This window comes from Tamandua tetradactyla, chromosome 16 (genome assembly GCF_023851605.1).
Source record: "Tamandua tetradactyla isolate mTamTet1 chromosome 16, mTamTet1.pri, whole genome shotgun sequence".
Taxonomy (NCBI): domain Eukaryota; kingdom Metazoa; phylum Chordata; class Mammalia; order Pilosa; family Myrmecophagidae; genus Tamandua; species Tamandua tetradactyla.
The window spans coordinates 34,720,690-34,748,510 of NC_135342.1; the positions used below are offsets into that span (position 1 = coordinate 34,720,690).

A 27,821-nucleotide genomic window follows, 5' to 3' on the forward strand; every position below is an offset into this window, starting at 1 on the left:
AAATCCTCTAGCATCCCTAGGCCCAGGCAACCACTCATCTACTTTTGGTCTCCTTACATTGGCCTATTCTGGATATTTCATATAAATGGAGTTACATGTGATCTTTTGTGACTGGCTTCTTTCAGCAGCATAGTGTTTGCAAGGGTTATCCATTTTATAGATATAGGTTACTGTATCAGTAACTCGCTTCTTTGTATATTTCTTTGTATACATATAGCATATTTTATTTACCTACCCATCAGCTGATAAACACCTGGGTTTCTACTTTTGGACTATTATGAATAATGCTGCTATGAACACTAATGTCCAAGTTTTTGTGCAGATATGTTTTCATTACTCTTGGGTATATAACTAGGGGCAATAAGCTAGATCTTATGGATCCTCCATAATTAATGGTTTGAGGAATTGCTAGACTGTTTTCTAAAGCAGCTGCACCATTTTACATTCTGACCAGCATTATCTAGGAAATTCAATTTCTCCACATCTTTGCTAAGACTTCTTATTACCTTTTTAATTACAGACATCCTAGAAGTGAAGTGGTATCTCATTATGGTTTTGATTTGCATTTCCCTAATGATTAATGATGTTGAACATCTTTTCATGTATTTGTTGGCCATCTGTATATCTTCTTTGAAAAACTATCTATGTTTTCTGATTGAATTGTAACAGTTTCTATTTCCTAAATCCAAGTACCTTATTAGATGTATGATTTCCCCCACAAAAATGTGTTGTCTTTTTACCTTTTTTTGTAACTTTTTTTATTAATTAAAAAAAATTAACAAACAAAACATTAAGATATCATTCCATTCTACATATACAATCAGTAATTCTTAATATCATCACATAGTTGTATATTCATCATTTCTTAGAACATTTGCATTGATTTAGAAAAAGAAATAAAAAGACAACAGAAAAAGAAATAAAACAATAACAGAGAAAAAAAGATTATACATACCATACCCCTTACCCCTCGCTTTCATTTACCACTAGCATTTCAAACTAAATTTATTTTAACATTTGTTCCCCCTATTATTTATTTTTATTCCATATGTTCTACTTTTCTGTTGATATAGTAGCTAAAAGGAGCATCAGACACAAAGGTTTTCACATTCACAGAGTCTCATTGTGAAAGCTGTATCATTGTTCAATCATCATCAAGAAACACGGCTACTGGAATACAGCTCTACATTTTCAGGCAGTTCCCTCCAGCCTCTCCGCTACATCTTGAACAACAAGGTGATATCTACTTAATGCATAAGAATAACCTCCAGGATAACCTCTCGACTCTGTTTGGAATCTCTCAGCCATTGACACTTAGTCTCATTTCACTCTTCCCCCTTTGGTCGAGAAGGTTCTCTCAATCCCTTGATGTTAATTCTCAGCTCATTCTAGGGTTTTTCTCAGTCCCTTGATGCTAAGTCTCAGCTCATTCCAGGATCTCTGTCCCACGTTGCCAGGAAGGTCCACACCCCTGGGAGTCATATCCCACGCAGAGAAGGGGAGGGTGGTGAGACTGCTCGTCATGTTCGCTGGAGAGAGAGGCCACATCTGAGCAACAAAAGAGGCTCTCTTGGGGGTGATTCTTAGGCCTAAATTTTAAGTAGACTTGACATATCCTTTGTGGGGTTAAGTTTCATATGAACAACCCCCAAGACTGGGGGCTCAGCCTATAGCTTTGGTTGTCTACACTGCTTGTGAGAATATCAGGAATTCAACTTGAGGAAGCTGAATTTCTCCCCACTCTCACCATTCCCCGAAGGGGGCTTGCAAACACTTTTCTAGTCACTGATCAAATCACTCTGGGATTCATCGGGGCATCATTTTGGACAAACCAACAAAATCTCATGCCCTACCTGAGATTCCAAGTACTTTTATGACATTCAATCAAACTATCTACATGAGTTATATTAGGAAATGCTCTAGTCAAAATATAAATTTTGTAACAAATAAACATTTTTGGCTTTAGTCTCACACATAAGGTGACATTTTAAAGTATTAATTATCATCTATTTTCAGCACCCTGCAATAATGACATTCCTTTGTTCTTCCTCATGCAAAAACATTTTTAAAATTTGTACATTGTACATTTCACTATTATTATACATGCTAGGCATTCCTAGATTATACCATCTCCCTCTTTACCATCTATCTTTCTTTCTGATTTCATTTATGTCCCCAGCCCTCCACCCTCTATCATTCTCACATGCAGCTTCATTCAGTGTTTTAACATAATTACATTACAGTTAGGTAGTATTGTGCTGTCCATTTCTGAGTTTTTATATTCAGTCCTGTTGCACAATCTGTATCCCTTCAGCTCCAATTACCCAATATCTTACCCTATTTCTATCTCCTGATGTTCTCTGTTACCAAGGAAATATTCCAAGTTTATTTACTAATGTCAGTTCATATCCGTGAGACCATACAGTATTTGTCCTTTTGTTTCTGGCTAATCACATTCAGCGTAATGAATGTCCTTAAGGTCCATCCATGCTGTTACACACTTCATAACTTTATTCTGTCTTACAGCTGCATAATATTCCATCTTACATAAATGTCACAGTTTGTTTAGCCAACTGTCTGTTGATGGACATTTTGGCTGTTTCCATCTCTTGATAATTGCTAATAATGCTGCTATAAACATTGATGTGTAAAATGTCCATTTGTGTCCTTGGCCTCATGTCCTTTGAGTAGAGACAGCATATACATGGGTCCTGTTTTTTAATCCATTCTGCCAGACTATGTCTTTTGACTGGAGAGTTTAATCCATTCAGTGTTATTACTGCATGGGTAGTACTTTCTTCTGCTATTTTGCCTTCTGGATTTTATATGTCATATCTAATTTTCCTTCTTTTTACCTTTACTCATAGTCTTCCTTTCTACACTCTTCTCCACACCTCTCTCTTCTGTCTTCGTATCTGTCTCTAGTGTTCCCTTTAGTATTTCTTGCAGAGCTGGTCTCTGGGTCACAAATTCTCTGTGATTTTTTGTCTGAAAATGTTTTAATTTTTCCCTCATTTTTGAAGGACAGTTTTGCTGGATATAGAATTCTTGCTTGGCAGTTTTTCTCTTTTAATAATTTAAATATATTATCCCACTGTCTTCTCGCCTCCATGGTTTCTGCTGAGAGATCTGCATATAGTCTTATTGGGCTTCCCTTGTATGTGATGGGTTGCTTTTCTCTTGCTGCTTTCAAGATCCTCTCTTTCTCTTTGACCTCTGACATTCTGATTATTAAATGTCTTGGAGTATGTCTATTTGGATCTATTCTCTTTGGGGTATGCTGCACTTCTTGGATCTGTAATTTTAAGTCTTTCATAAGAGTTGGGAAATTTTCAGTGATAATTTCCTCCATTAGTTTTTCTCCTCCTTTTCTCTTCTCTTCTCCTTCTGGGACACTCACAACACGTATACTCATGCGCTTCATATTGTCTTTCAATTCCCTGAGTCCCTGCTCATATTTTTCCATTGTTTTTCCTATAGTTTCTGTTTCTTGTCAGATTTCAGATGTTCCATCCTCCAGTTTTGAAATCCTATGTTCTGTCTCTTGAAATCTACCATTGTAGGTTTCCATTGTTTTTTTCATCTCTTCTACTGTGTCTTTCATTCCCATAAGTTCTGTGGTTTGTTTTTTCAGACTTTCAGTTTCTTCTTTTTGTTCTTTCCTTGCCTTCTTTATATCCTCCCTCAATTCACTGATTTGGTTTTTGATGAGGCTTTCCATGTCTGTTCGTACATTCTGAATTAATTGTTTCAGCTTCTGTATGTCATTTGAATTGTTGGTTTGTTCCTTTGATTGGGCCATATCTTCAATTTTCCTAGTGTGATTTCTTATTTTTTGCTGGCGTCTAGGCATTTAATTACCTTAATTAGTTTATTCTGGAGGTTGCTTTCACTTCTTTTATCTAGGGTTTTCTTGCTGGATGAATTTGTTGTCTATCTGTTCTTTGACATTCCGTTCAGCTTTATCTGGACCTTTAGCTTAAGTTTTGTTTAACAGAGGAGAATTTTCCAGTTCTTGTTTTCTTGTTTCTTGCCCTGCTTGTGTGGTGCCTTTCACCCACACACATTTAGGAGGGTCTACTTAGATATTATAGACCCCAGCCAGATTTTCCCAGACCAAACTGGCCTCCTATCAGGAGGAAAGAGTCACCTGCGTCGGTTTTCCCTGAGGTGAGACCCAGCAGGTTGAAAGACTTTCCTGTGAAGTCTCTGGACTCTGTTTTTCTTATCCTACCCAGTATGTGGTGCTCGTCTGACTGCAGGTCCCACCAGCATAAGATGATGCAGTACCTTTAACTTTGGCAGACTCACCCTGCTGGGGGCGTGGTGGAGACAGAGGAGAGGTTGTAGGCTGGTTTTAATGGCTTCAAATTACCAAGTCCTGGGTTCTGAATTCCTTGAGGGAGGGATTCCACCTGAGTTGGGCTTCACCCCTCCCCTGGGGAAGGCACAGGCTCCAGACAAGCCCCCAAAAGAGCTCACTTCTGCCTATGTCTGGGGCAGTTGCAGCCTGAAAAGTCCTGCTGCTGTATCCAGAGGCAGTCAAGTCTTTATAGATACACAGCCACAAAAACCTCTGTTTCCTTCTTTTTTTTCCCCCCTTTTTCTGTGAGTCCTGCCCCCTTGGCGCCGGGGCAAAAATGAGCAACCTCCGCTTTGATTAGGTTCACCTAAACTGGGGGCCTATTTTTAGTAGTCAGAATTAGTTAATTAGTTCCACAATTGGTGTTTGATTGTGCCCAGTCTCTGCTGCTGGTAAAGTCCTTTCCTTTCCCCTCTGGAAAGCAGCCTGTGGGGGAGGGGCACTGGCTGCCGCAGCTTTGGGAACTCACGGTTGGGGGGGTGCTCGCAGCTGGTCCAGCTGGTCCAGACTGGGTTACGCTGTGTGTCTGGTCTCTGACATGGCCCCAGGAGCTGTTCTGTACTGTTTCTGGTTATTTAGTAGTTGTTCTGGAGGACGAACTAAAACACGCACATTGTTAAGCCGTCATCTTGACCCCTTTTTACCTTCTTAATGGTGTTCTTAAAGTACAAAAGTTTTAAATTTTGATGAAGTCCAAGTTATCTATTTTTTCTTTTGTTGCCTGTAGTTTGGTATCACATTGTAAGAAACCAATGCCTAATCCAAGGCCATGAAGACTTATCTTATGGTTTTCTGAGATTTTTATAGTTTTGGGTCTGTGATACATTTTGAGTTAATTTTTGTGGATGGTATGAGGAAGGGTTCAACTTCATTCTTTTGCACGTGACTATCTAGTTATCCTAGGATCATTATTTGAAAAAACTATTTTTACTAAAGACTATTTTTTCTGACTTTTCAAAAATCAAATGACCATAAACATAAGGGATTATTTCTGGATTCTCAATACTATTCCACTGATCTAAAGGTCTAGCCTTGTGCCAGGATCACACTATCTTGATTACTATAGCTTTGCAGCAAGGCAAAACCAGACTTGTGAGTCCTTAAACTGTTTTCTTTTTCAAGATTATTTTAGTTATCCCGGGGTCCTTGAGTTTCTGTATGAATTTTAAGATCAGCTTATTAATATCCGCAAAAATTCCAGCTGGGATTCTGATAGGGATTGTGCTGAATCTGTAGAATAACTTGTCAGCTTAACAAGTCTTTCAATACACCAACATGGTATAAGTTTCGTCCCTTTTTGTTAACTTTGTTCCTATTTTAGTTTTTTTTGTTGTTGCTATGGAATTGTTTCTTTAATTTCATTTCTGTTTGTTGTTAACTGCAGAGAAATAAAACCTATTTTTGCATACCAATCTTGTATCCTGCAACTTCAATGAACCTGTTTATTAGCCCTAATAGTTTTTTTAGTGGATTCCTTGGAACTTTCTACACAGATGATCGTGTCACCTGTGAAAAGCTCTACTTCTTCCTTTCCAATTGAATACCTTTTATTTCATTTCTTGCCTAACAGCCTTGGCTAAAACCTCTGGTACAATGTTGAATAGCAGTGGCAAGAGTGGGCATACTTGTCTTGTTCTTGATCTTAGGGGGAGAATTTTCTATCTTTCACTGAATGTATGAAGCTGTGAGTTTTTCGTAGATGCTCTTTGTCAGTTTGAGGATGTTCCCTTCTATACTAGTTGATCTTTTTTTTTTCATGAAGTAATGATGATTGTGTCAAATGCTTTTTCTGTGTCTACTGAGACTATCACATGATTTCTGTCCTTTATGCGACTGATTTGGTTGGCTTGTATTTTGAGTTCTAATAAGAAATTTAATATGGAGTTATGCTAAATTTTATTAAATACCTTCCTTTCTTTTTTTGCATCTCTTAAAGTACAAATACAATTACTGAGCAAGTATACTAACAGATTTCTTTACAATAAACCATTTTTACATTCCTGGCAAAAAAACGACTCATTCTAGCACGTTATACTTTTAATGTGCCACTGGATCTTACTTACTAGTATTATTTAGGATTTTTGCACCAATATACTTAAATGAGATTAGTCTGTTTCACATTTTTATTATCTAGATTATACACAATCACTGCTTGTTATTTGCAATACTTACGTTCTATACAGTAACTGAAAACACTGAATTAGTGAATACTGAATCACTGCCCTTACGGGAAAAACAAGGTTAGGTTCCTTCTAGTATCTACTCGCAATATTTCATCAACTGATAAAAAGAATGTAACCTTGTTTTAGGTGTTTTTTGTTTCACTTTATATATTTTGCTTCCTCCTTAAATTTGAACTTAAATTTAAAATGAAATTTTCCTCAAATTCTCCAAGAAGTTCTTTGTCTTTTAAAGGCTGCCCTCATTTAATCCCATTTAGAAACAGTATCCTTGCCTTCAGAACAACCTTTAAACTGTTCAGTGTGAGAGCTGAAACAAGAGGACAGAGCTTTGCCTTCTTCAACCCTGGCTGGGATTGTCCTGTCTGGTGACTCAAATTTTTCACAGTGCTACGCATGTCTGCACTGCAACTGTCCAAGAAAGCACTGTGAATAAAGAATCCAGGAATAATGAAGATGGACTATAATTATATTCTTTTCATCAGTTTTGGTGTGTTATGTTTACCTCATAAAAATAATTTGTAAGTTTTCTTTCTCTTCTGTGTGTCCCTTTATACCCATAACTTTTTTATTTCTATGGATAGTATTCATTGACTTCCTATTAAGAGTAATGAAACTCTTCCTAAGTTCATACTTCCTCCCATCTAATTTTATTTAATATTATTTTCCTTTTCTATACCTGTTTTTTAAAAAATAATTTTATTAGGCAAATTGTGGGTTTACAGAACAACTATGTATAAAATACAGGATTTCCTTATACCACCCTATGAGTAACACCTTGCATTGTTGTGGTACATTTGTTATAACTGATAAAAGCACATTTTTACAGTTGTACTATTAACTAATGCCCATCGTTTAAATTAGGGTTCACTGTGCTGTACAGTTTCATGGATTTCTTCTTTTAATTTTTATTCTCTTATCACATATACAATCCAACATTTCCCCTTTCAACAATATTCAAATATATTTCGGTGTTATTAATTACATTCACAATGTTGTGCTACCATCATCACCATCCATTACCAAAACATTTCCATCATTCAAAAAGGAATTCTGTATATTTTAAATCTTAACTCCTTTATTCCCTATCTCCAACCCACCTTCAGGTAACCTATATTCTAGATTCTGACTTACTCTAATGATTTCATATAAGTGAGATAACGTGTTCTTTTGTGTTTGGCCTATATCACTCAACATGGTATCTTCAAGGTTCATCCACTTTGTCACAAGTATCAGAACCTCATTTCTTTTACTGGTGAATGATATTTAATTGTATGCATATACCATATTCATTTATCCCTACATCAGTTGGTTTAACACTTCGGTTGTTTTCCTCTTTAATCAATTGTGATAATGCCACTGTGAACACTGGGGAACATATATCTGCTTGAGTCCCTGTTTTCAGTTCTTTGGGGCATTTACCTAAGTAGTGGGATTGCTGGGTGATATAGCAACTTCTTTCCCAAAAGGAGGCTAATGATGTTAAACATCTTTTCATGTGCTTTTTGGTCATTTGTATATCTTCTTTGGAGAGATGTCTATTCAAGCCTTTTGTCCATTTTTAACTGTTTTTTGTTGTTGTTAAGTTGAAAAAATTCCTTTATATATTCTAGATATTAAGACTTTATGGGATATTTGTTTTTTCCAAATATTTTCTTCCATTGTGTAGGTTGTCATTTTACATTCCTGATAAAGTTCTCTGAGGCACAAAATTTTCAATTTTGAAGAGGCCCCATTTATCCTTTTTTTCTTTTGTTGCTGATGCTTTGGGTGTAAAGTCTAAGAAACATTGCCGCCTTCTGCAATTTTGTTAGTTTTTGTAATTCATGTATTTTTTTTGTTCCTCATTCCTTCTGCTAATGCCTACTTTTATGTTCATTTGATTTTGTGTGTGTGTATTGTACCATATTGAATGCCTTCTCATTTCCAGCTGGATGTATTTTTCATATATTTTCCTTGTGGTTATCATGGGGTTAAAATTTAACATACTAAATATAGAACAATCATATTTAGTTTGATACTGACTTGACTTCAATAGCATACAACACACACTCATCCTATACCCCTCTCTTCCCACTTTTTTGTACTTGTTACCATTTATATATTTCTTCTACATTGTATATCCAAAACCATAGATTTATTGTTACTTTAAATGCATTTCCATTCGGGCATCTGTAGGAATCACATGACAAAATATACAATACAATAAACAGTACTGGCATTTATAATTACCCAAATAGTTACCTTGGCCATAGGTCTTTCTTTCTGCTGCTTTGAACCACTTTCTAGTATCTCTGCTTTTGTCTGAACTCTGTTTACAATTGCTTGTAGACTGGGTCTAGCGGTGATGAACTCATTTAGCTTTTGCCTATCTAGGAACATCTCAATCTCTCCATTTTTTTAGTAAAAGTTCTTTATTTTCCTCTTGTATTTGTTTTACATTTTGCTCTACAAATTTATGAAGTTCACAGCTTTATACCAAAAATGTATGAAGGCTAAGCTATTTGCTTACAAACATTTTCCTAGTCAAATTATTCTTTAAATTCATATTCAATATGTATATATATATTTTTAAATCAGAGTACCTCTAGGGCATGTATTCCTCTCTAACAGGAAAAAATCTTCAACAGCCCTTCCTCCTTGACCTCCTTTTCACCTAATTCACTTAAGCCATGACCTTGAATATAGAGCACATCTAAATTTCTTTTAGGGAATTTCAGTCACCAAGTGACACAACAGGGCAATATATTTGGGGTTGGAAGAGGTGTTAAAGGATATTGTGCAATTAGCTCTAAGTTTGGCTTACATGAGGTTCTCACATTTATTTGCATACGGAACTTAGTACAGCCCAAAGTACAGACACCATAGCTTCTATTCCTATTTGTTGGTCTCCCTCATTTTTGAAAGAAAATCTGGCTATACATAAAATTATCTGTTGGTAGTTTTCTTTCAGTACTTAAATATTTCAACCCATTGCCTTCTTGCCTCCATAGTTTCTGATGAGAAATCGGCACTCAGACTAACTGTGGCTGTTTTGTACATACATGTTTTTCTCTTGCAGCTTTCAGAACTCTTTCCTTGTGCTTTGAATTTGGCACTTAGACCAAAATATGATGAGGTATGTTTTTCTTCATGTATATTCTGTTTGGTGTTCTCTTGGCTTTCTAGATGTGCATATTCGTGTCTTTTGCTAAGTTTGGGAAGCTCTCTGCTATTACTTCTTTGAATACTCTTTCTCTCCCTCTGGATCTACCACAGTGAGCATATTGGTATGCATAATGGTGTCCCAAGGATCTCTTCAGCTATTCTCGCTTTTCGTAATTCTATTTTCATTCTGCTCCTTGAACTGACACATTTCAATCGTCTTGTATTCGAGTTTGTTGCTTCTTTCTTTTGCCAGTCCCAAACTGCTACTGAAATTCTCCTGGGAATTTTTCATTTTTAGCTATCACGGTCTTCAACTCTAATAATTCTATTTGGCTCCTTTTAAACATTTCTATGTCTTTACTAAGATTCTCATATTGTTCATTCTTTGTTTTCCTGATATCCCTTAGTTTTTTCTTTGTATTTTTCTTCTTATTCTAGAGCATTTTTAATGTCATTTTGTTAAAGTCTTTGTTTGTTATGTCCACAGTTTGGTCTTGTTGGTATTTTCTGGATTTTTATCCAGAAAATTTTATACATTGGATGGATCATTATTTCCTTTTTCTTATGTTCTTTGTTATACACTGTAAATTCTAATATTTTAAATGTTAATGTTGGGATTTATTCCCTGATATGACTGTTTCTTGATTTTGTAACAAGCTGGTGATATGGCAGAAGTTTTCTTGAGTGTCAGCCGTTCTATCAGGAAAGTTTGCCCACAGCAAGTGCGATGTGCAGGGTACTCCTTGTTTTTTCTGGGCCTGCATCTTGTCTAGGCTCGTGCTTGTTAGATGCTTTGGACTTACCCTGTTTAGAGGTATATGAATGCCCTTTCTCTTTCCCATGAGAAAGAACTTCCCCTTCTTTCCAGTGTTTAAAGGAGGAAACCCTTTGCCCCAGGTGATCTGCTGCAATACTTTCTTACATTGCCTTCCTTGTTGTCTCAAGCTGTTTTCATCTGAAAGTGTTCTGGTTTGCTAGCTGCTGGAATGCAACACACCAGAAACGGACTGGCTTTTAATAAAAGGGGATTTATTTTGTTAGTTCTTCAGAGGAAAGGCAGCTAACTTTCCACTGAGGTTCTTTCTTACGTGGGAAGGCACAGGATGGTCTCTGCCGGCCTTCTCTCCAGGTCCCTCGGTTTCAACAACTTTCCCCGGGGTGACTTCTTTCTGCATCTCCAAAGGCCTGGGCTGAGCTGCGAGTGCCGAGATGAGGAATGATGAGCTGCTTAGGCTGTGCTACCTTGTGTCTCTCATTTAAGCACCAGCCAATTAAGTCAAACGTCCTTCATGGCAGCAGGCCAGCCTCCTAGCTGACTGCAGATGTAAATCAGCAACAGATGAGGTTCACGTACCATTAGCTCATGTCCGCAGCAACAGAACTAGGTATACTCACCTGGCCAAGTTGATAACTGAATCTAACTACCACAGAAAGTAAATTCTGGGAGGGGAAGGAATGCCAGAGAGGAGTTTTCCAAGCCAGTCTTCCCTAGCCAGAACAAATCCAGTGACCCAGGAAAGGGGAACAGAGTGACTCCAAACTGCCTTGGGGAAGGGATCAGGAAGGATACCAGGAACGTTTTCGAGAGCTCGCTAAAGCTGCAATTTCTTGACCTGCCCTGCAAATGCAGTTCTTGAGCTGGCCCCCACAGCTCTGCAGAAACTTAGCATCTATAATCTCATCAGTCACCTTTGTCCAGGACATGTTGGAACAATGGCTGCCTTTGCAATCTGAAGCCATAAATCAAAAGCTGGGGTCAGCAATTGATCAAACATGCCCACCCCTGATCTTAGGGAAGTAGAAGCCAGGGGCTGCATCCTAGAGCAGCTTACTATGAAAGTGGGGAATGGGTGCTGGTAACTGCCACACAGAGAAAGCAATTTCCTTTCTAGTCTTTACTGTAATATACTAGCCTCTTCTTCCCACTCTTCCCTGGATACTGTACAGTGTTCTACTGGAATCTGGAGTTTTGAAATAATTGTTTCAGACAGTTCCTGCCTGTTTAATAGCTGTTCTGGTGGACAGACTTAATCCTGCAGCTTACTACTACATCTTCCTCAGCAGTATCTTTGTTTCTGAACTTAACAGTTTTAAATGAATTTTTTTTTATCTTTAGCTATAACAGATAAGGAAATGAGGATACTTCCACCATCTCTTACCTCCTCTTTCCCTTCTCCTTTTCTAACTTGTGTTATCAGTACATTGTTAAGGTTTATCATTTACAGTTTGTGATGTAACTGTTTATTGAGTCTTATTCATACAGTTAAAGTCAAGCCTCTTTCTGCCACTGTTTTTTACATTTTTCTTTGAAAAAAGACAGTTTTTCCTCTACCAATTTCTTCAGGTATTCTTAAAAAAACACATTTTGCACTATCAAAAAAGTTGTTTTGGTGCTTTTATACATGATGGAATGAATGGACTAAAATATGCAAATCAATGTCTTTTCTTTGAGTACTCTGTAAGCATCATTCATAGTCTTCCAGCATTCAATTTTATGATGGAAATGTCAGAAGACAGATTGACCTTTGCTTCCCCCTAGAAGTTACTTGATATTTTTACATGGACGCATGAAGTTGTTTTGTTTAAGTCCAGCAACATCACAGAACTATGTACTACCGTTGATTATTTTATTTATTTATTTATTTATTCCATTGATTATTTTAGGGCAATTTTTTACCGGGACCCAGAGTTCCCTTTCAATTTACAAATTTAAATGTTGTTTTGGTTAACTTCTGTGAATTATATCTTTAAGACTTTTTACTTTCTGTTTCATTGTTTTGACTTCCTTGTTTTAGGACACAAATTATGTGTATACTTGTTGTTCTTTGTCTTCCTTAGCTATCATCCTCTAATACTTTATTAATTTCATTGACTTCTGTATACTTTTTTAATCCTACCCAATATTTCTTTCTGTACTTTCTACAAATTCTGATCTGTTGTATGCTGCTTCTAATATGGTCTTAACCTTTATTACGTTTATAGCTTTTAATTATATTTGTTGCCTAAGTTCTGCCAGTTCATGTTTCATTTCCTTTTATTCTCTTCCCATACAGTCTAGAAGAAGGTACATATCTTTTCATATTTCTGCTTTAAGTTCATCTTTCAAGTGGCAAATGCTTTGTTTGTTTTAATTATGGTGACTTTTGAGCACAACCTTCATGTGATTGGCTGCAAAATTTTTCTAGTGACTGCTCATCTGTTGTTTCTTTTTCTCTTCCCTTTTTTCCAGAAATGTGATTGCACAGATCCTGTGCTAGTGCCTTTCTGATTATGAGTCATTTCTGAATGTGTCAAGTTCTTACTAAACCAGTTACTTGTAGGAAGCTCATGTAGGGAAGAGGCCAGGGTCACATCTCAGGCCCGTAAGAATTTTCCTTATGCTGCAGGTCACTTATATGAGAGTTCTCTTTAGTCTTCTCGTTTCGCCAACACATACTGGCAAGCTTCAGAGCTGTACAAAATGCAAGCTCTCTTTATCCTTATCCTCTTAAATTCCACATTCAACAAGTATGGTTTGTATCTGTAATTACTCCTTTCAGCTTGCTAAACTTACTTCTACTTCACAACATGTGTTCCCAGAAAAGCACCTGCCATTAGTTCTCACACCCATTCCCAGGATTTTGCTAGCTGGTCCTCAGGCTCTTCCCAGTATTTTGGAGTGCTGATTTTGCCCCTCAGCAGAAGCCGGTAATGCTGGAGAACTATGCTTTGCTGGCTTTATCCAAAATCTACAGCTTTGAGATTCTTCTTTCAGTACTTTTCTACGCTCCTTTGAATTTCACTGGATTTGGCAGTCCTTCATCATCTACTGTAGCCCAGATAACAGCTCTCTCTTAGTTTAATCAGAGATAGACTGTGATTATTTATTATTTTCCTAATTGCTCCAAGGTAATTCCAAGAAAAGGAGGTGCTAATATCTTTACATTCTCACTTGAAAATGAGGAGTTAAGTAATTTTAGGAGTTTAACTATAAAGTAGAAATAATCTACTCAATGATAAGGGAATATGGAAACAGTGGAAGAATTTAAGAGTATAAAAACTTTCAAAAATTATACAACCATAATTATTTACATTTTAATTGTAAAAGTTTGTGAAAATATATAACTAAAGATGAATATGATATAATATCAGATAAACAAAGCAGATTATAAAAACTATTGGGGTGATAAGTAAAACATATAGAGGAAGAATGGAAGGGGGAAATGAAAAGATTTTGTTAAGGGTAATGCATACTAACAAGTAATGCTTTTCATGTTAAAATTTTCATTTCCACATAGAGGAAGAATGGAAGGGAAAAATGAAAACAGACTTTGTTAAGGGTAACGTACTAATATGTAATGTTTTTCATGTTAAAATGTTCAAAAGTTGTATCCTTCTGCCCTAGTTCCAACTCAGATCTTTTATCCCAGCCTTGGCCTCTCCCTCTCCCTGCCTACCCCACTCCTTCAGCCCAGAGGTAACTCAACAATCAAGGTTCCCTTATTGGGCACCAGTGATACACCAGGCTCTTACTCACTGTAAAGGCTTTGCCCTTTTCATTTGTTTCATTTATGTAAAGGGCAGCAAAAAAGCAGGTTACATTAGCAAAAAAATCAGAATTAAAGCATTTAGTCTTCGGAAACAGTCAGATTAAATAAACTATTTATAAAATGCACCAAAACAATGCCAAGCATGTAGTATATATTCAATAAAGGCTATTAGTTCTCACACCCATTCCCAGGATTTTGCTACCTGGTCTTCAGGCTCTTCCCAGTGTTTCAGAGTGCTGATTTTGCCCCTCAGCATAAGCCAGTATTGCCCTTCAGCATAAGCCAGTAATGCTTATTTTTAAATTTTAAAAGGCTATTTTTAAAAATTGCTAATACTTTTGATTCCTGGGCAAGGGAAATATAATGATTATGAAAGTAGAAAAAGAACTTTTTAAACAAAAAAATATGCCGAGAAAGCACATTACATAGAGATTTTCTATGATCATTTACTACGAATGTCTTCTCCTTCAAATTTTCATGTTACTCTTTCAAGGTTCCCACTTTTCAAATACTAACATGTCGCTGTAAACATTTAAAATATTCTGAATGTATAAAACCAATGTGTGACTTGTCCATTTTCAGAAGCAAGAATTTTACTTTGAATAAATTACAACTAATTCAAAGTATTCAAAAGAAACAAACTATTTCATCAGAAACTAGCCTAGTGGGTGGGCCACGGTGGCTAAGCAGGCAGAGTTCTCCTGCCATGCTGGCAACCCATGTTCGGTTCCCTGTGCCTGCCCATGCAAAAAAAAAAAACTAGCCTGGCAATTTTGGTAAAAATAAGTTATAATATATTTACAAATATTAAAGAAAAATAGATTTATCCTTCTCAAATATTCTCATAATCCCCCAAAACAAAAATGGTATAAACTATAAGAGTAGACTTATAAAGGCATATAAACTCTGAAAATGAGCTTTTACTTTGGCTAAGTAAGATCTCTGAGCAATAATGCTATAATTTTCCATTGTTTTTTGACCAAAAAAGAATATACATTTTTGAGCTAACATGCAAATAAAAATTAAATAAAATAAAAAATTCAGTGCCTCAGTTACACTAGCCACATTTCAAGTACTTCATAGCCACATTGCTAGCGGCTACCACATTGAAGAGTGCAGGTACAGGACATTTCCTTTACTGCAGAGAGTTCTACCAGATAGCACTGGTCTAGATATTCCAAGCTTAAAAATAAACCTAATGCCTCTACAGAGCTATCATCAGGCTTGAGAAACAGTTAGTACATCAGAGGATTTTGTGAGGCAGGAAAAATCTATGCTATGAGTTACTGCATGTGTAAAGAAGAAAAAATGTAATTAAGAATGAGCTCAACCATAAGTTTCAGGGATAGGATGGTGGGTGGGGAGACCTGTCAAGAGGATGTGCCTGTTTTGTAGTTTCTCCCAGATGGCATCTAAGGCACAGACAGAAACTGGCCAAGGCTCTCCTGCTATTCTCACCCTCTACACTCCTGAAACAATCTCACTCACATATATATAAGCTGGTAACATGAAAATGTCCATTTCCAACACAGATGGAACACATGCCTTCAAATCCATAAATCTAGCTTCCTTAAGGACATATCTCTACTTAGACTGTTCTGAAAGTGTCTCACTTAATACAATGAACCTGAACTCATCGTTTCCTGTCTTGTTCCCCAGATCTGCTCCCTTAATAGTGTTCATTATCACAGTGAATGGCACATCCATCCATCTATAAGCAAATGGGAGAAAGCAGGTCATCACTGTTAATTCTTTCCTTTCAACTGCAATGTTAGATTGAATTACGTACCCCAAGTTAGGCAAGCTCTTAATTTTAGTTCCTGTGGATGTGAACCTACTGTAAGAAGGTCCTCTTCAAAGTGTTAAGTTTTAATTAAGGGGTGACAAACTGAACCATGGAGGGTCTTAATCCAGATTAGTGGACTCCCTACAAGGAGAATGGCACAGGGTAAAGCAGGAACTAACTCAGTGGAACCCAAATGAAAAAGAATACATCATCATGTACTGGTAAAGCCAAGAACCCCCCAAGAACTAGGGGGGACACTAGTAATGCCGCTTGTAACCTTTCAAGTAAGGAGTTAGACTTACAATTTATAATCAAATTATGTGATCTCTTCAGAATGTCTACTCTTCAGTTACTAGCATTTACTTTTAGCTATATGTTCATGGGGATATTTGAGCCTTTATTCAAAATATCTGTATTAATAAAAAGCATTACATTGCTTAATTCTAGGGAACCTGTTCATAAGTACTCCATTTTAAAGAGATACAGGTGAGGATAACTGCTCATAAGAAAAACTGTCACTGAAGGATAAGAGTTATTATTCTTTGGTAGCCTGATAATTTGTGTATATAAAATCATGCCGTATCTAGAAAGTAATGTGGCTGGTTTTAAAAATAAACATACCAGAAGTTTAATATAAATTAAACTTGATATTCAAAGTAATCTCCTCTGGAGAATCAATCCAATAATGTAACTTTTCTAGTTTGCTAAGGTTCACCACAGATTCAAACCAGCCCAGTAACCAAGGCTCAAAATACTTTGGAATGCTCACTTTGGTAACTGCCTTTAAGATCTGGAAGCACATTTTTTTAATATTCTTAGATGATAACATCTTCAGCCTTTGATAAGTTTTGTTTTACCTTTGTCAGTAATTAAATCCTTAAAGCATGGCTAGTAAATAAGGTAAAAGATTTTGACATTTTGAATCAAAAACAGTCTAATGCTGGTAATGTGCAAGTTTTCTTATATAATATAGTAGTTCTGAGAACAGGCCAAGAGTGCTTTTGGAAATTTAGAGAGAGAGACAGAGACAACACAAGAAATTGGTGTTTAAAAAGAGGCACAGCTCTTTCTAAGAAGCTGATGAAAATTAAGCCACAGAGACCCTGAGGTCCATGTATGAAGTCAGATTAAGACTCCATGGTTTAGAACCATGGTTTTTTTCTTTCTTTCTTTTTTTTCCTGTAACCCATAGTAAAAATTACGTTTTATACTGTGACCTGATTTGCACATACGTAAATTTAATTAAAAGTTTCAAAAAAACAATATTCAACCCTACTATATATGATAAACTCTGATATTTTTTCTTCTATTTGATTTCACTAAGAAAAATGTTTTTCACAATCCAATTAGAAAAACAACGGATTTTTCAAAATCCAGTAACTGCTGCATAACTGGAGTAAGTTAATGAAAAAGAGAAATCTCACTTGATTATAAAAATTCTGATATTATTTTTAAAATAATAAACATAAAAGTCTTTATAGCCAAACCCATTAAGCGGTTAGATTCTTTACGGCAAAACTGCATTGTGTGGGTCATTCATCTACTGGGCAACTACTGAATGCAATGAAAAGCAAATCATAGTTGGCCATAAAAACCCCATACCTTAATATTAGAAAACCATAAATCATTTTCATGTAAAGTGGCAAGGTAGACAGATGTAAGAAGTCCAATACAAAGGGCAATGGCTCCACCAATTGTCAATGACAGAATCTTCCATAATCTTCTATTGGTATAACCTTTTAGAAAAAGGAAACAGATAAAGAACCAAATCAGTAAAGAATTGAGAATTCAAGAGTTCTACCTCATATTATTAAGCGGGCTAAGCTCTAGGTGAAATTTTCTCTATCCCCAACAGAAAGGAACTACTTTTCTGTAATTCCACAGACCAGTTTTCCTGTTTTTATTAGTTTTCACCTCATTGTATCTAACTGTTCGCTTGTCTGTTTTGCCAAGTAGAACATGACCTTTTTATGGAGAATTATATTATGTTATTCATCTTTAATACTTAGGACCTGTGTATGGCATAGTTTCACAAGTATAGTTTAACAATCAAGTTTGTTAAATAGAGGAATAAATGGATTACATGTTTAAGATGTAGAAACTCTTTTAGTGTTGAGCTGTGTTCCAGTAGCCTTGATTCTTGAAAACTATTGTATAAAGATATAACCTTTGTAATGTGACTGTATGATTGCGAAAACCTTGTGTCTGATGTTCCTTTTATCCAGGTTATGGATAGATGAGTAAAAGTATGTATAAAAAATAAGGGGATAAGGGGTAAAAACTCTTTTAGACCATTTATTTATAATTTGTGTTATTTATAAAAGTTACTGAAAAACTTGACTACATAAAATGAAAAAAAAACATATCTAAAAAAAAAAATAATTCAAGTTAAAGGACATGTAACTAGGAAAAATATTTGTAGTATATACAAAAAAGCTTAAATATCCTTAATATAGGATAAATACTTTCAGGACAATTATTCCAGAAGGAAACGGATTAAGGACATGAATAGGCAATTCACATTAAAAAAAAGGCCAATAAACAGAACAGACAGAAGAAAAACACGTTCAAAATTCTGCAGTATTAAAGAAATGCAAATCATAACAATGAGCTGCAAATGCTTACAAAATAGGTAGTATATAGATATACAGAGAGATTATACATAGACGGGTACACAGAATGATATAGCAAATGTGACAAAATGTTAAAAGTGGAGGATCTTGGAATATGGGGATATGCCAGAGTTCTCTGTATGCGTTTCAGATTATTTCTGCAAATATTCTGTAAGTCTGAAACTATTTCAAAGTAAAAAACTTGAGAAAAAAAAGTGACTGAGGACCTCCTCGGGGGCTTGTGTGGGAGAACCAGACGAACTTTTCCTGGCTTAAGGGATTTATCATCTCTCTGGTCCCTGTAGTTGCTTTGACCTGTATTGAGTTTTTAAATGGTTTATTTCATTTTATTAGGCATATCTTGTTTAAATAATGCTAACAATGGATTCTTAAGAGAGAAAGTCTAAGAAATTCTGATGCTAAATACAAGTTATTGAACATAAAAAAGATAATGATGCAAACATGTCTCAAGCAGTTCTATGCCAGCACTTGTCTGATAAAAAGTTTTATCAATATCTAGCTAACTGACCTATCTTTAATGCCCAAAACAACGCTAATAAAAAAAAAAAATTCCAGTGTTGATTAAATCAGTTTGGATTTTCACTGGAGGGAATAAAGACCATTCACATTCAAAAAAAAAAAAACAATGTAAGCCATAATTTGTTTAATCTTGACCAATTTGATAACTTAATGCTAACAATCTGTTTTGGTAACAGTATAAAAAAACGGACATTTTTCAAACATTGCTGGTAGAAGAATAAATTGGTAGCTTTCTGAAAGGCAACAAGGTTAAAAGGAAGTAAAAGCCACCAAAATAAGCATATAATAATATGACAAGCAATTTCAAATCTCGCATATACCCCAAGGAAATAATTAAAGTTCTAAACAAACATTGTGCCATAAGGACATTTATCCCAGTGCTGTTTGTATTAGTAAAGGGTTAGAAAACTACCTAAATATTCAACCATAAGGAATTAGTTTAACTATAGCCACAAAGCAGTATACTAATAGTCACTGATTAAAGTTTAATACATTTACTGACATACATTCACAAATAATAGAGAAAAAGAGCAAGTTACAAAATAGCATGTAGGATCCAAATTTTGTAAAACTACATATGAATGCTTGTAAGCATACATGTGCAGAAAATGGCATTTAGATGGCAAGTGAATCAAAGTGTCATTGGGAATTGTCTCATGATAGGTGGGTTTGTGGAAGTTCTTTTTTCCTTTATTTTCAGTTTTTCTGATATGAATAAATACTTCTTGGGTAAAATAAACAATCTCTGAAGCTGCATTTTAATTAAAAAAGAAAAAATCTTGAATTTTTTCAAGAATTGTAGAACATCCCTGGAAAGTACTGTGAATTACCCAAAATGTACTCTGCTTATAGCTGAGTTGGATGGCATGACTTTCCAATATAGATTACTTTTATTAAACTGTTTCCCCAAATTACTTTACTAGCTCAGGCTGATAACTGCAGCTCATGGCTCCAGTTATTATAAATTCTGTCAGATATCTAAAATGGCCGAGGGACATGGAATTTCTCATGTTTGTCTTTAAAATCCTGATCATGTTAAGAAAGCAACTTAGGAGGCAAAATGTGATTAATGCCATTTGCTATATCACTTAGGAAGAGTTCTCAGTCTTATATAAGTCATCAAATTCTGTCTTTTCCCACCAAAAGAATGTAAAGAAGCAAATGCCAGCAATTTCACTGAAAATAAAGAACTAAAAATGTTCAATTCCTCTGAATACTTGAATGAAACGAGAAACCCAAGGTTAACATGCCTAATGTTAACAACATACATAAAACCAGAAAAATTAGAAATAGACCAAAATCTAAATGCCAGGGAAAGGCATTACTCTAGAGAGTCAAAAGATCAGATCAGCATAAAGAGAAGCTAATGGGCAGACAACTGAGAAAGAAACATGGGGTTTAACCAAAGCTCTTTCATTTTTTATCTAACCATAATTATAAATCAAAGTAATCAAACTGCAATGAAATCAACTGTAAAATCAAAACATCACATAATCCCAGGGTGATTTGATCAGTGAGTGGAAAAGTATTTGCAAGCCCCCTTCGGGGAACGGTGAGAGAGGGGAGAAATTCAACTTCCCCAAGTTGAATTCTTGATATTCTCACAAGCAATGTGGACAACCAAAGCTACAGGCTGAACCCCGTCTTGGGGTTTGTTCATATGAAACTTAATCCCACAAAGGATAGGTCAAGTCTGCTTAAAATTTAGGCATAAGAATCACCCCCAAGAGAGCCTCTTTTGTTGCTCAGATGTGGCCTCTCTCTCCAGCCAACATTGACGAGCAGTCTCACCACCCTCCCCTTCTCTGCATGGGACATGACTCCCAGGGGTGTGGACCTTCCTGGCAACGTGGGACAGAGATCCTGGAATGAGCTGAGACTCAGCATCAAGGGACCGAGAAAAACCCTAGAATGAGCTGAGAATTAACATCAAGAGATTGAGAGAACCTTCTCGACCAAAGGGGGAAGAGTGAAATGAGACTAAGTGTCAATGGCTGAGAGATTCCAAACAGAGTTGAGAGGTTATCCTGGAGGTTATTCTTATGCATTAAGTAGATATCACCTTGTTGTTCAAGATGTAGCGGAGAGGCTGGAGGGAACTGCCTGAAAATGTAGAGCTGGGTTCCAGTAGCTGTGTTTCTTGATGATGATTGAACAATGATACAGCTTTCACAATGAGACTCTGTGAATGTGAAAACCTTGTGTCTGATGCTCCTTTTAGCTACTATATCAACAGAAGACTAGAACATATGGAATAAAAATAAATAATAGGGGGAACAAATGTTAAAATAAATTTAGTTTGAAATGCTAGTGGTAAATGAAAGCGAGGGGTAAGGGGTATGGTATGTATAATCTTTTTTTTCTCTATTATCGTTTTATTTCTTTTTCTGTTGTCTTTTTATTTCTTTTTCCAAATCAATGCAAATGTTCTAAGAAATGATGAATATGCAACTATGTGATGATATTAAGAACTACTGATTGTATATGTAGAATAGAATGATATCTTAATGTTTTGTTTGTTAATTTTTTTAATTAATAAAAAAAGTTAAAAAAATCACATAATGGAACAAGTTTCATCTGTTGTTACGTTTCACCAAATTTCTAACATATTAGAGAGTGATATTTTAATATACAGTTACAAAGGCAATCCAAAATGCTACTTTTGTTTAAATCACCTACCAGATAGCAATTTATTTTCAAACTTCACATTTTCTTCTTGTGCTGAATAATCTTCAGAAAGTTCTTCAGTTTTTACTCCTTTCCTTTGCCGGATGGACATCATGATGTCAAAGACTTACATGCATTGTTCTTCTGACCTTCCTACAAACAACACAGAAATAAGCGACCCATCTATATGCCAGCACCCATTTTTCCCAACACACACCATGTTCGTCTGTGCTTAAGTAACTTCCGCCGTTTTAGCACACCCTCTAATTTTCCCATCTTAACTAGCCTTTGAAGCTAAACTCAAGACATACTATTATTTATCTGACTAAACTATATTTATGAAGCATCTATTATATGGCAGGCACTACCAGGTGTTAGGACTACAGGTGAGCTATGCAGACAAGCCTCTGTCCTTCTCCCAGGAAGCCTTTCTTCCCTGGATGCTCCTGGCAGTACCTATCGTCCTCCCTGAACCACAGCAGTTACTATGCCATTTGTCACACAATTATATAGCTTTATATTATTTTCTACAATTTCATAGGCAATAATAGGTCTTTTGTACTGCAGATCTCCCACAGAACTGACCAAGGGGGAGGTATCCGATAAATGTGTTGACAGCCTGAGTTTGAGGAACTGAGATTTGTTTTGTTGCAGGTATATGAATTTTAGTTAACAGTGTACTTTAAAACAATTCATACTGAAAGCTTGAGGAATATGCCTGAGTAGTGATGACAGTGGGGGCGTACCCATCATAGCAGCTGCTATCCCAGGGAGCAACAGTGGGAGGAACTGCAGGGAGCAGGAGCCCGGTTTGGAAGCAGCAAGTGGGAGGCAGGGGAGTGTGGTGGTGAGTTAGCTGATTACAATCCCCCAGAACAGCTTGCCTCATTCCCCTGAATAATGAACTGCATTTTACTAATTATTAAAGAGCGATCAGTACCCTCACGCAATTGCTTGGGCAGTTTATTAATTTCTAAAGGTAAACCATCTGCTCTATAGAAAAGAACCTAACAACCAACATTATACAAACAATTCATTCGGTGGTTCATACAAAACATGCGTGGAGGAAAATAGCAGACTTCAGTTGAAGGTGCCATGCTCTCAAACGCTTGAAAATGAAGAATTTGGAGCAGTGAAGGAGGAAAGGATGTCAGTAGCCAAGTCATACTGCCAGAGATAGGTTTCTCCCCCAAATGACCTAATCCCAGAGTAATGCCCTTTCTATGGAGAAGATGAGTTTTAACAATCCCACAATTCATACACTCTAACATGTTAGGACAGAAAGTCAACAAATATTTAAGGGTCAATTATGTGCTAGGCGCTGTGATAACCCCATGAGCTCTGGAAAAAGTTCCTCCAACAAATTAAAAGGAATGCCATTTCAAATGTTTGAAATGGCAACTAAAAGCAATTCTTACATTAGTTAAGAATGACTGGCATGTTCTGGCATCTCCTCGGCGATACGGGGCACTTTATCCAGCTCGGTTCCGCACCTGGATTCCTCTTCAGGTACAGGTACCCGCGGGGTCGGCTGGCGGCCGGGGCAGCTCAGTTATTTGCTCCACGTCACCCAGGTCCAGTGGCCCCCGAGGAGGTCACGAACCAGGCCCGCCCTCCTCCCGCGCGGCCAAGTCCAGCGAAGATGCCCAAGAAGCGAGCACCACGGCTCCAAAAACTTACTCTCAAGCTCGCGCCACCGACCTCCGTGAGCCCTGTCCCCCCTAGGATGCCCAGTCCCGGCGCCCGCCGACTGCGCGACGCGGCAGCGGCGGGAGGGGATGGCGGTCTTCACAGCGGATTCCGCGAAGCGCTCCGGGGCAGGACGCGAAAGATGCGCGCCGGACCACTCTCGCCACGCCGCGGAGCCCTTGTGCTCGCGTGTCCACTCCGCCCGCGGCAGGCCGCGAAGCCCCAGACCTGCGGCGGCTCAGCCGACTTCACGCGCGCTAGATGTAGGAAGGACGCCGGCGGGCGGGCGAAGGCCATAGGAGGCGGGGCCGCCCAGAACTAAGGGAGGACGAGGAGTGGCTGGGCTTTGTGCAACGCGGAGCTGATGGGGTCGGAGGCGCGTCAGCTGGCCCCGGGAAGGGGCGCGCCAGAGGGCCGACCCGGCCATACCCATAGGTCCTGGGAGCTGTCCGTCAACTCGAGCCCCCGCCCCATCCCGGGTCTCCCCGCCCCGTCTCGTGCAGCCCCGGCCGGAAGGAAGCAGCGCACTTCCGTTTGCCAACCCTAACCCGCCTTTCCCCTTTCTTCAGCCCCCCTGGGGACAGCGTCAGGTGTTTCCTGGTTGCTATCGTAGCCTCCTGCCGGAGTGGGAGGTGGGGCTCCGGGGCGCAGGTGGATGGCAGCTCCAAGGAAGGGTCACTTTAGGTCAGCCTGCGGGGAGGCAGCCGCTGAGGGATTGGGACCGCGTGCAGGGTGCTCTCGTCTTGTAAGACAGTTTTCCTTGCTGCCTGTCCCTCCTGACCATACAGGTGTGGCAGGCCGGACGGAAGCAGTTAGGCTGTTGGGACATCAAGACTTGTGGGGCCCTTGTTGGGTTGTAGCATCAGTTTCTATACCCAACTATCCTCCCATAAACCGTCCACCCCCCACCCCCAGTTACCACTGATCTGTGCTTGGGAGTTATTTACTGACTGAATAGGGAGGGGGCCCTACTTTATTCTCCCCAGAGGTTCGTTCTTTGCTTCTCCGAAGACTTCTCTCTAGTGTTGAGAGCAGGAGTGGGGGCTTGGAGGAAGGGGGCGCTATTTCCTTGTTAGTTTTGTTTTGTGTTGTTTTTCTCTTAAAAAAGGTGCTTCTCTTGGTTTTTAGTCTTCCGTGTTATTCTGTCTTCAAACTAGATTGTAAGCCTTTTTTGAGAGCAGAGACTGTGCTTTGCTTTGTACCTGGATATCTTAACCTCACCGCAAAAAAACAGCAGTTCCTCAAATTTCATTTGATTCTTGATAAGGAATGGTCACCCGGGCCCTCCACCTATGAAAATACACCCGTCCCCCTAGTCTAGTTCCAACATGAAATCACTTCATCCTGGAAGTCTTTCCTAGTCACTCCTGCTGGATATCTTTCTCCCCTTTCATGTGTCTGTTGCTCTTAATGATAAGCACATTCTGTGCAAATAGATTGAAGTATCTGCTGGGTGGCTTTAATAAAAATGTCAGCGCTTTTTTTCAGATGGTATTTGCCATGTTTTAACATAGTTGTTGGTGTTCTCCCTTTCACGTTATGGCCTTGAAGACAGAGACTGTATTTTCATTTATTATTTTTTTAATGTTAAGATACCTGTGGTGGTTTGAAGCTGTAGGTATCCCAGAAAAGCATGATCTTACATTTAATCCATTACTGTGGGTATGAACACATTGTAAGTAAGGACCTTTTGACCTTTTGAAGAGGTTACTTCAGTTAAGGTGTGTGTGGGTCTTAATGGGTCAGAATGGGTCTTAATCCTATTACTGGATTTATTAAGTGGACTGAGTTAAAGCATGAGAGCATGCTTTATAAGTGGACTGAGTTAAAGCATGAGAGAGAGTAAACCAAGAAAGTAAGAAGCTGAAATGGGAACCAGAAGAGAAGGTAGAGACCATGAGATGCTACCATGTGCCTTGCCATGACAGAAGAATCAGATCACTGGCAGTCAGCCCCCAGACTGACTCCCCAAAACACTCTTTGGGGGGAAAAAAAAGCATTGCCTTGATGACACTTTGATTTGGATTTTCTTTTAGTCTCAAAACCGTAAGCTAAGACATTCCCATTGTTTAAGCCAGGCCATTTTATGGCATTCGCTTAAGCAGCCTAGGAAACAAAAATAATGCCTTACATAAAATATATGTGGATGCTTCATACATGTGTGAATTAGCATATTGAATCCGAGTTGCTTGCACACATGAAAATGCCCTTAACTAGAATTTTTTTTCAAGTGAATAGGGGTTTTCTTAATAAATTGTCTCACTCTGGGGAAAAATGTGATGATGAGGACAAATGTGTCCCTTGAGTAAAGGATATAGTATTCATTAGCAGCTGTATATTTTGTTTTAATATTATGAAACTGCTTTCTAAGCAAGATAAAGATTTGAGACTAGAGTAAGTCTTGGGAATGAATAAGCCAATTCATATAGATTCCTTAGTTCTGATGCAGCAATCCTGGGAGTGATAGATAAAGAATAGTAGGCCTTTGCCCCTACTTTTAGCTTTAAGAGCTGAGGAGTCAGGGAAGGACCATAAAAGGAATGTACTTAGGTCATGGACTGTAACTGCAGATGTGAAACTTCTTGTTTGCATGATGTTTTGCAGCCCAAATGGACATCCGAACTTCACCTGGTGGCCAGCAGTAGTGGTCCTCTAGAACAGTGCAACTCGGAAGTGTGAACTGGGGACCTGCAGTATCACTATCACTGCCAGTTGGGAGCTTGATAGAAATGCAGAGTGTCAGGTTCTACCCCAGACCCTCAGAGCCAGAATCTGCATTTTAATGATCCCCAGGTGATTTGTGTGCACATCGCACTTTGAGAAGCACTGCACCAGGAGTCATTAGCACTGCTCATCACATCCTTCTCATAAAAATACCTTATCTTGGAACCAAGGGTGAAAGTTCTCCCTCTTTTTCCTATCTAATGTCAAATGTTTGTTCAGTTTTAAATTGCTTGACTTAGTACCGCGACACTCTTAATCATTCCTGTGTTCAGTGACAACATATCTCCCTTTCCTGGCATTCCTTTTTAGTGTCCTTGCAAGCGTCATTGTCTCTTAAAAAATAAAAATAAAAAAAAAAAAACAATGATTCTCTGACCCATGGCCCCTGTTGCCAGTGATGTGCTGATGACTCAAGTTTTTATGTCCAGGTATATCTCCTGATCATTAGGTACTGAGCATTTTCATGTGGGGAAGCAACTCGGATTCAATATGCTAAAAATGAAAACTTCCTTTAACTCCCAAACCTGCTCTTCTTTCCCAGGTGCCCCATTTAACTAATTGTCCAAGTAAAAAATCTAGGAGCCAGCCTTGATTCGTCCCTGTTTTGCAATCTATACATTCACTTGATTATTGAGTCCTATTGCGATTATCTACTAACTATCTCAGAACTTGCCCACTTTTCTCCATCTCTATTACCACCACCCAAATCCAACTTGCTATTTCTTGTTGGAATCATTTCAGTAGCCTACTGGTTTCCTTACCTCTATATCTGCTCCTCTGTCTTCAATCACCCAACCCATCCCTCATGTAGTAGCTGGTACTCAGGATGTACTAACTTCAGAACCTGACTACTAATAGCCTTTAGAGCTCAGCTGAAATGATCCTTCCTGCCTGCTCTTCATGCTTCTGTGTTGTCCTTGCTTATAGAATCATGGCTGTCCTGTGTGACAGAATACTGTAGAAGTGACAGAATGGGATTTCTGAAGATAAATCATAAAATATTCCAGTCTCTTGGAAAGGAAAGCCAACTGCCGAGGACACTCAAACATACTCAAACAATGTGGAAAAGCCCACATGCAGAGGAACTTGGCCTGTGCCACTCAGGCAGCCATGAGTGAACCACCTTGGAAATAGGTCATCCAACTCCAGCTCACTAGCCTTCAGATAACTGTAGCCTCATGAGAGCCTGGGCCAGACCTGGCCAAATATCTGATGCACAGAAATCATGAGGATAATAAATGTTTATTGCTGTTTTAAGCCACTAAGTTTTGGAGTGATTTTGTTATCCAATAATAGATAACTAATTCAAAAATAATCTACTGTATGGATGTATCATAATTTAACTGTTCCCCTCTTGTTGGACATTCAAGGTTTGTTTCTGGTTTTATGCTATCATAAGTAATGCTAGAGAGAACAGCCTTTGGCTTGTATAATTCATTAGGATATATTTCTAGAAATAGAATTGTTAGAACTCATACTCTAAATTGTGACAAATGTTGGCAAACACCCTGTATAATGGTGCTTACTTCTCCATGCCCTTGCCAACAATGGATATTTTAAATCTCTGCCCATCTTAGGTGACAA

General features: G+C 37.9%; 1 protein-coding gene and 1 long non-coding RNA gene across 3 annotated transcripts in view; one reads left to right on the forward strand and one right to left on the reverse strand.

Annotated features, from left to right (window-relative positions):
- DPY19L3 (dpy-19 like C-mannosyltransferase 3) overlaps window positions 1-23,874 on the reverse strand; it is a 113,133-nt gene extending 89,259 nt beyond the window's left edge. The window contains exons 1-3 of one of the 2 annotated variants that reach the window (XM_077132273.1): window positions 23,505-23,874; window positions 21,837-21,977; window positions 17,608-17,741 (exon numbers count right to left, since the gene is read on the reverse strand). In XM_077132273.1, the coding sequence (XP_076988388.1) occupies window positions 17,608-17,741; window positions 21,837-21,939 (237 nt within the window). In that variant the 5' untranslated portion in view covers window positions 21,940-21,977; window positions 23,505-23,874. The other variant, XM_077132272.1, reaches the window with a different exon arrangement.
- Window positions 23,875-24,021: 147 nt separating this feature from the next.
- Window positions 24,022-27,496, forward strand: LOC143660255 (uncharacterized). The gene is made up of 3 exons (XR_013163895.1): window positions 24,022-24,197; window positions 26,118-26,306; window positions 27,165-27,496. It is a non-coding gene; the product is annotated as an uncharacterized LOC143660255 (long non-coding RNA).
- Window positions 27,497-27,821: the final 325 nt, after the last annotated feature.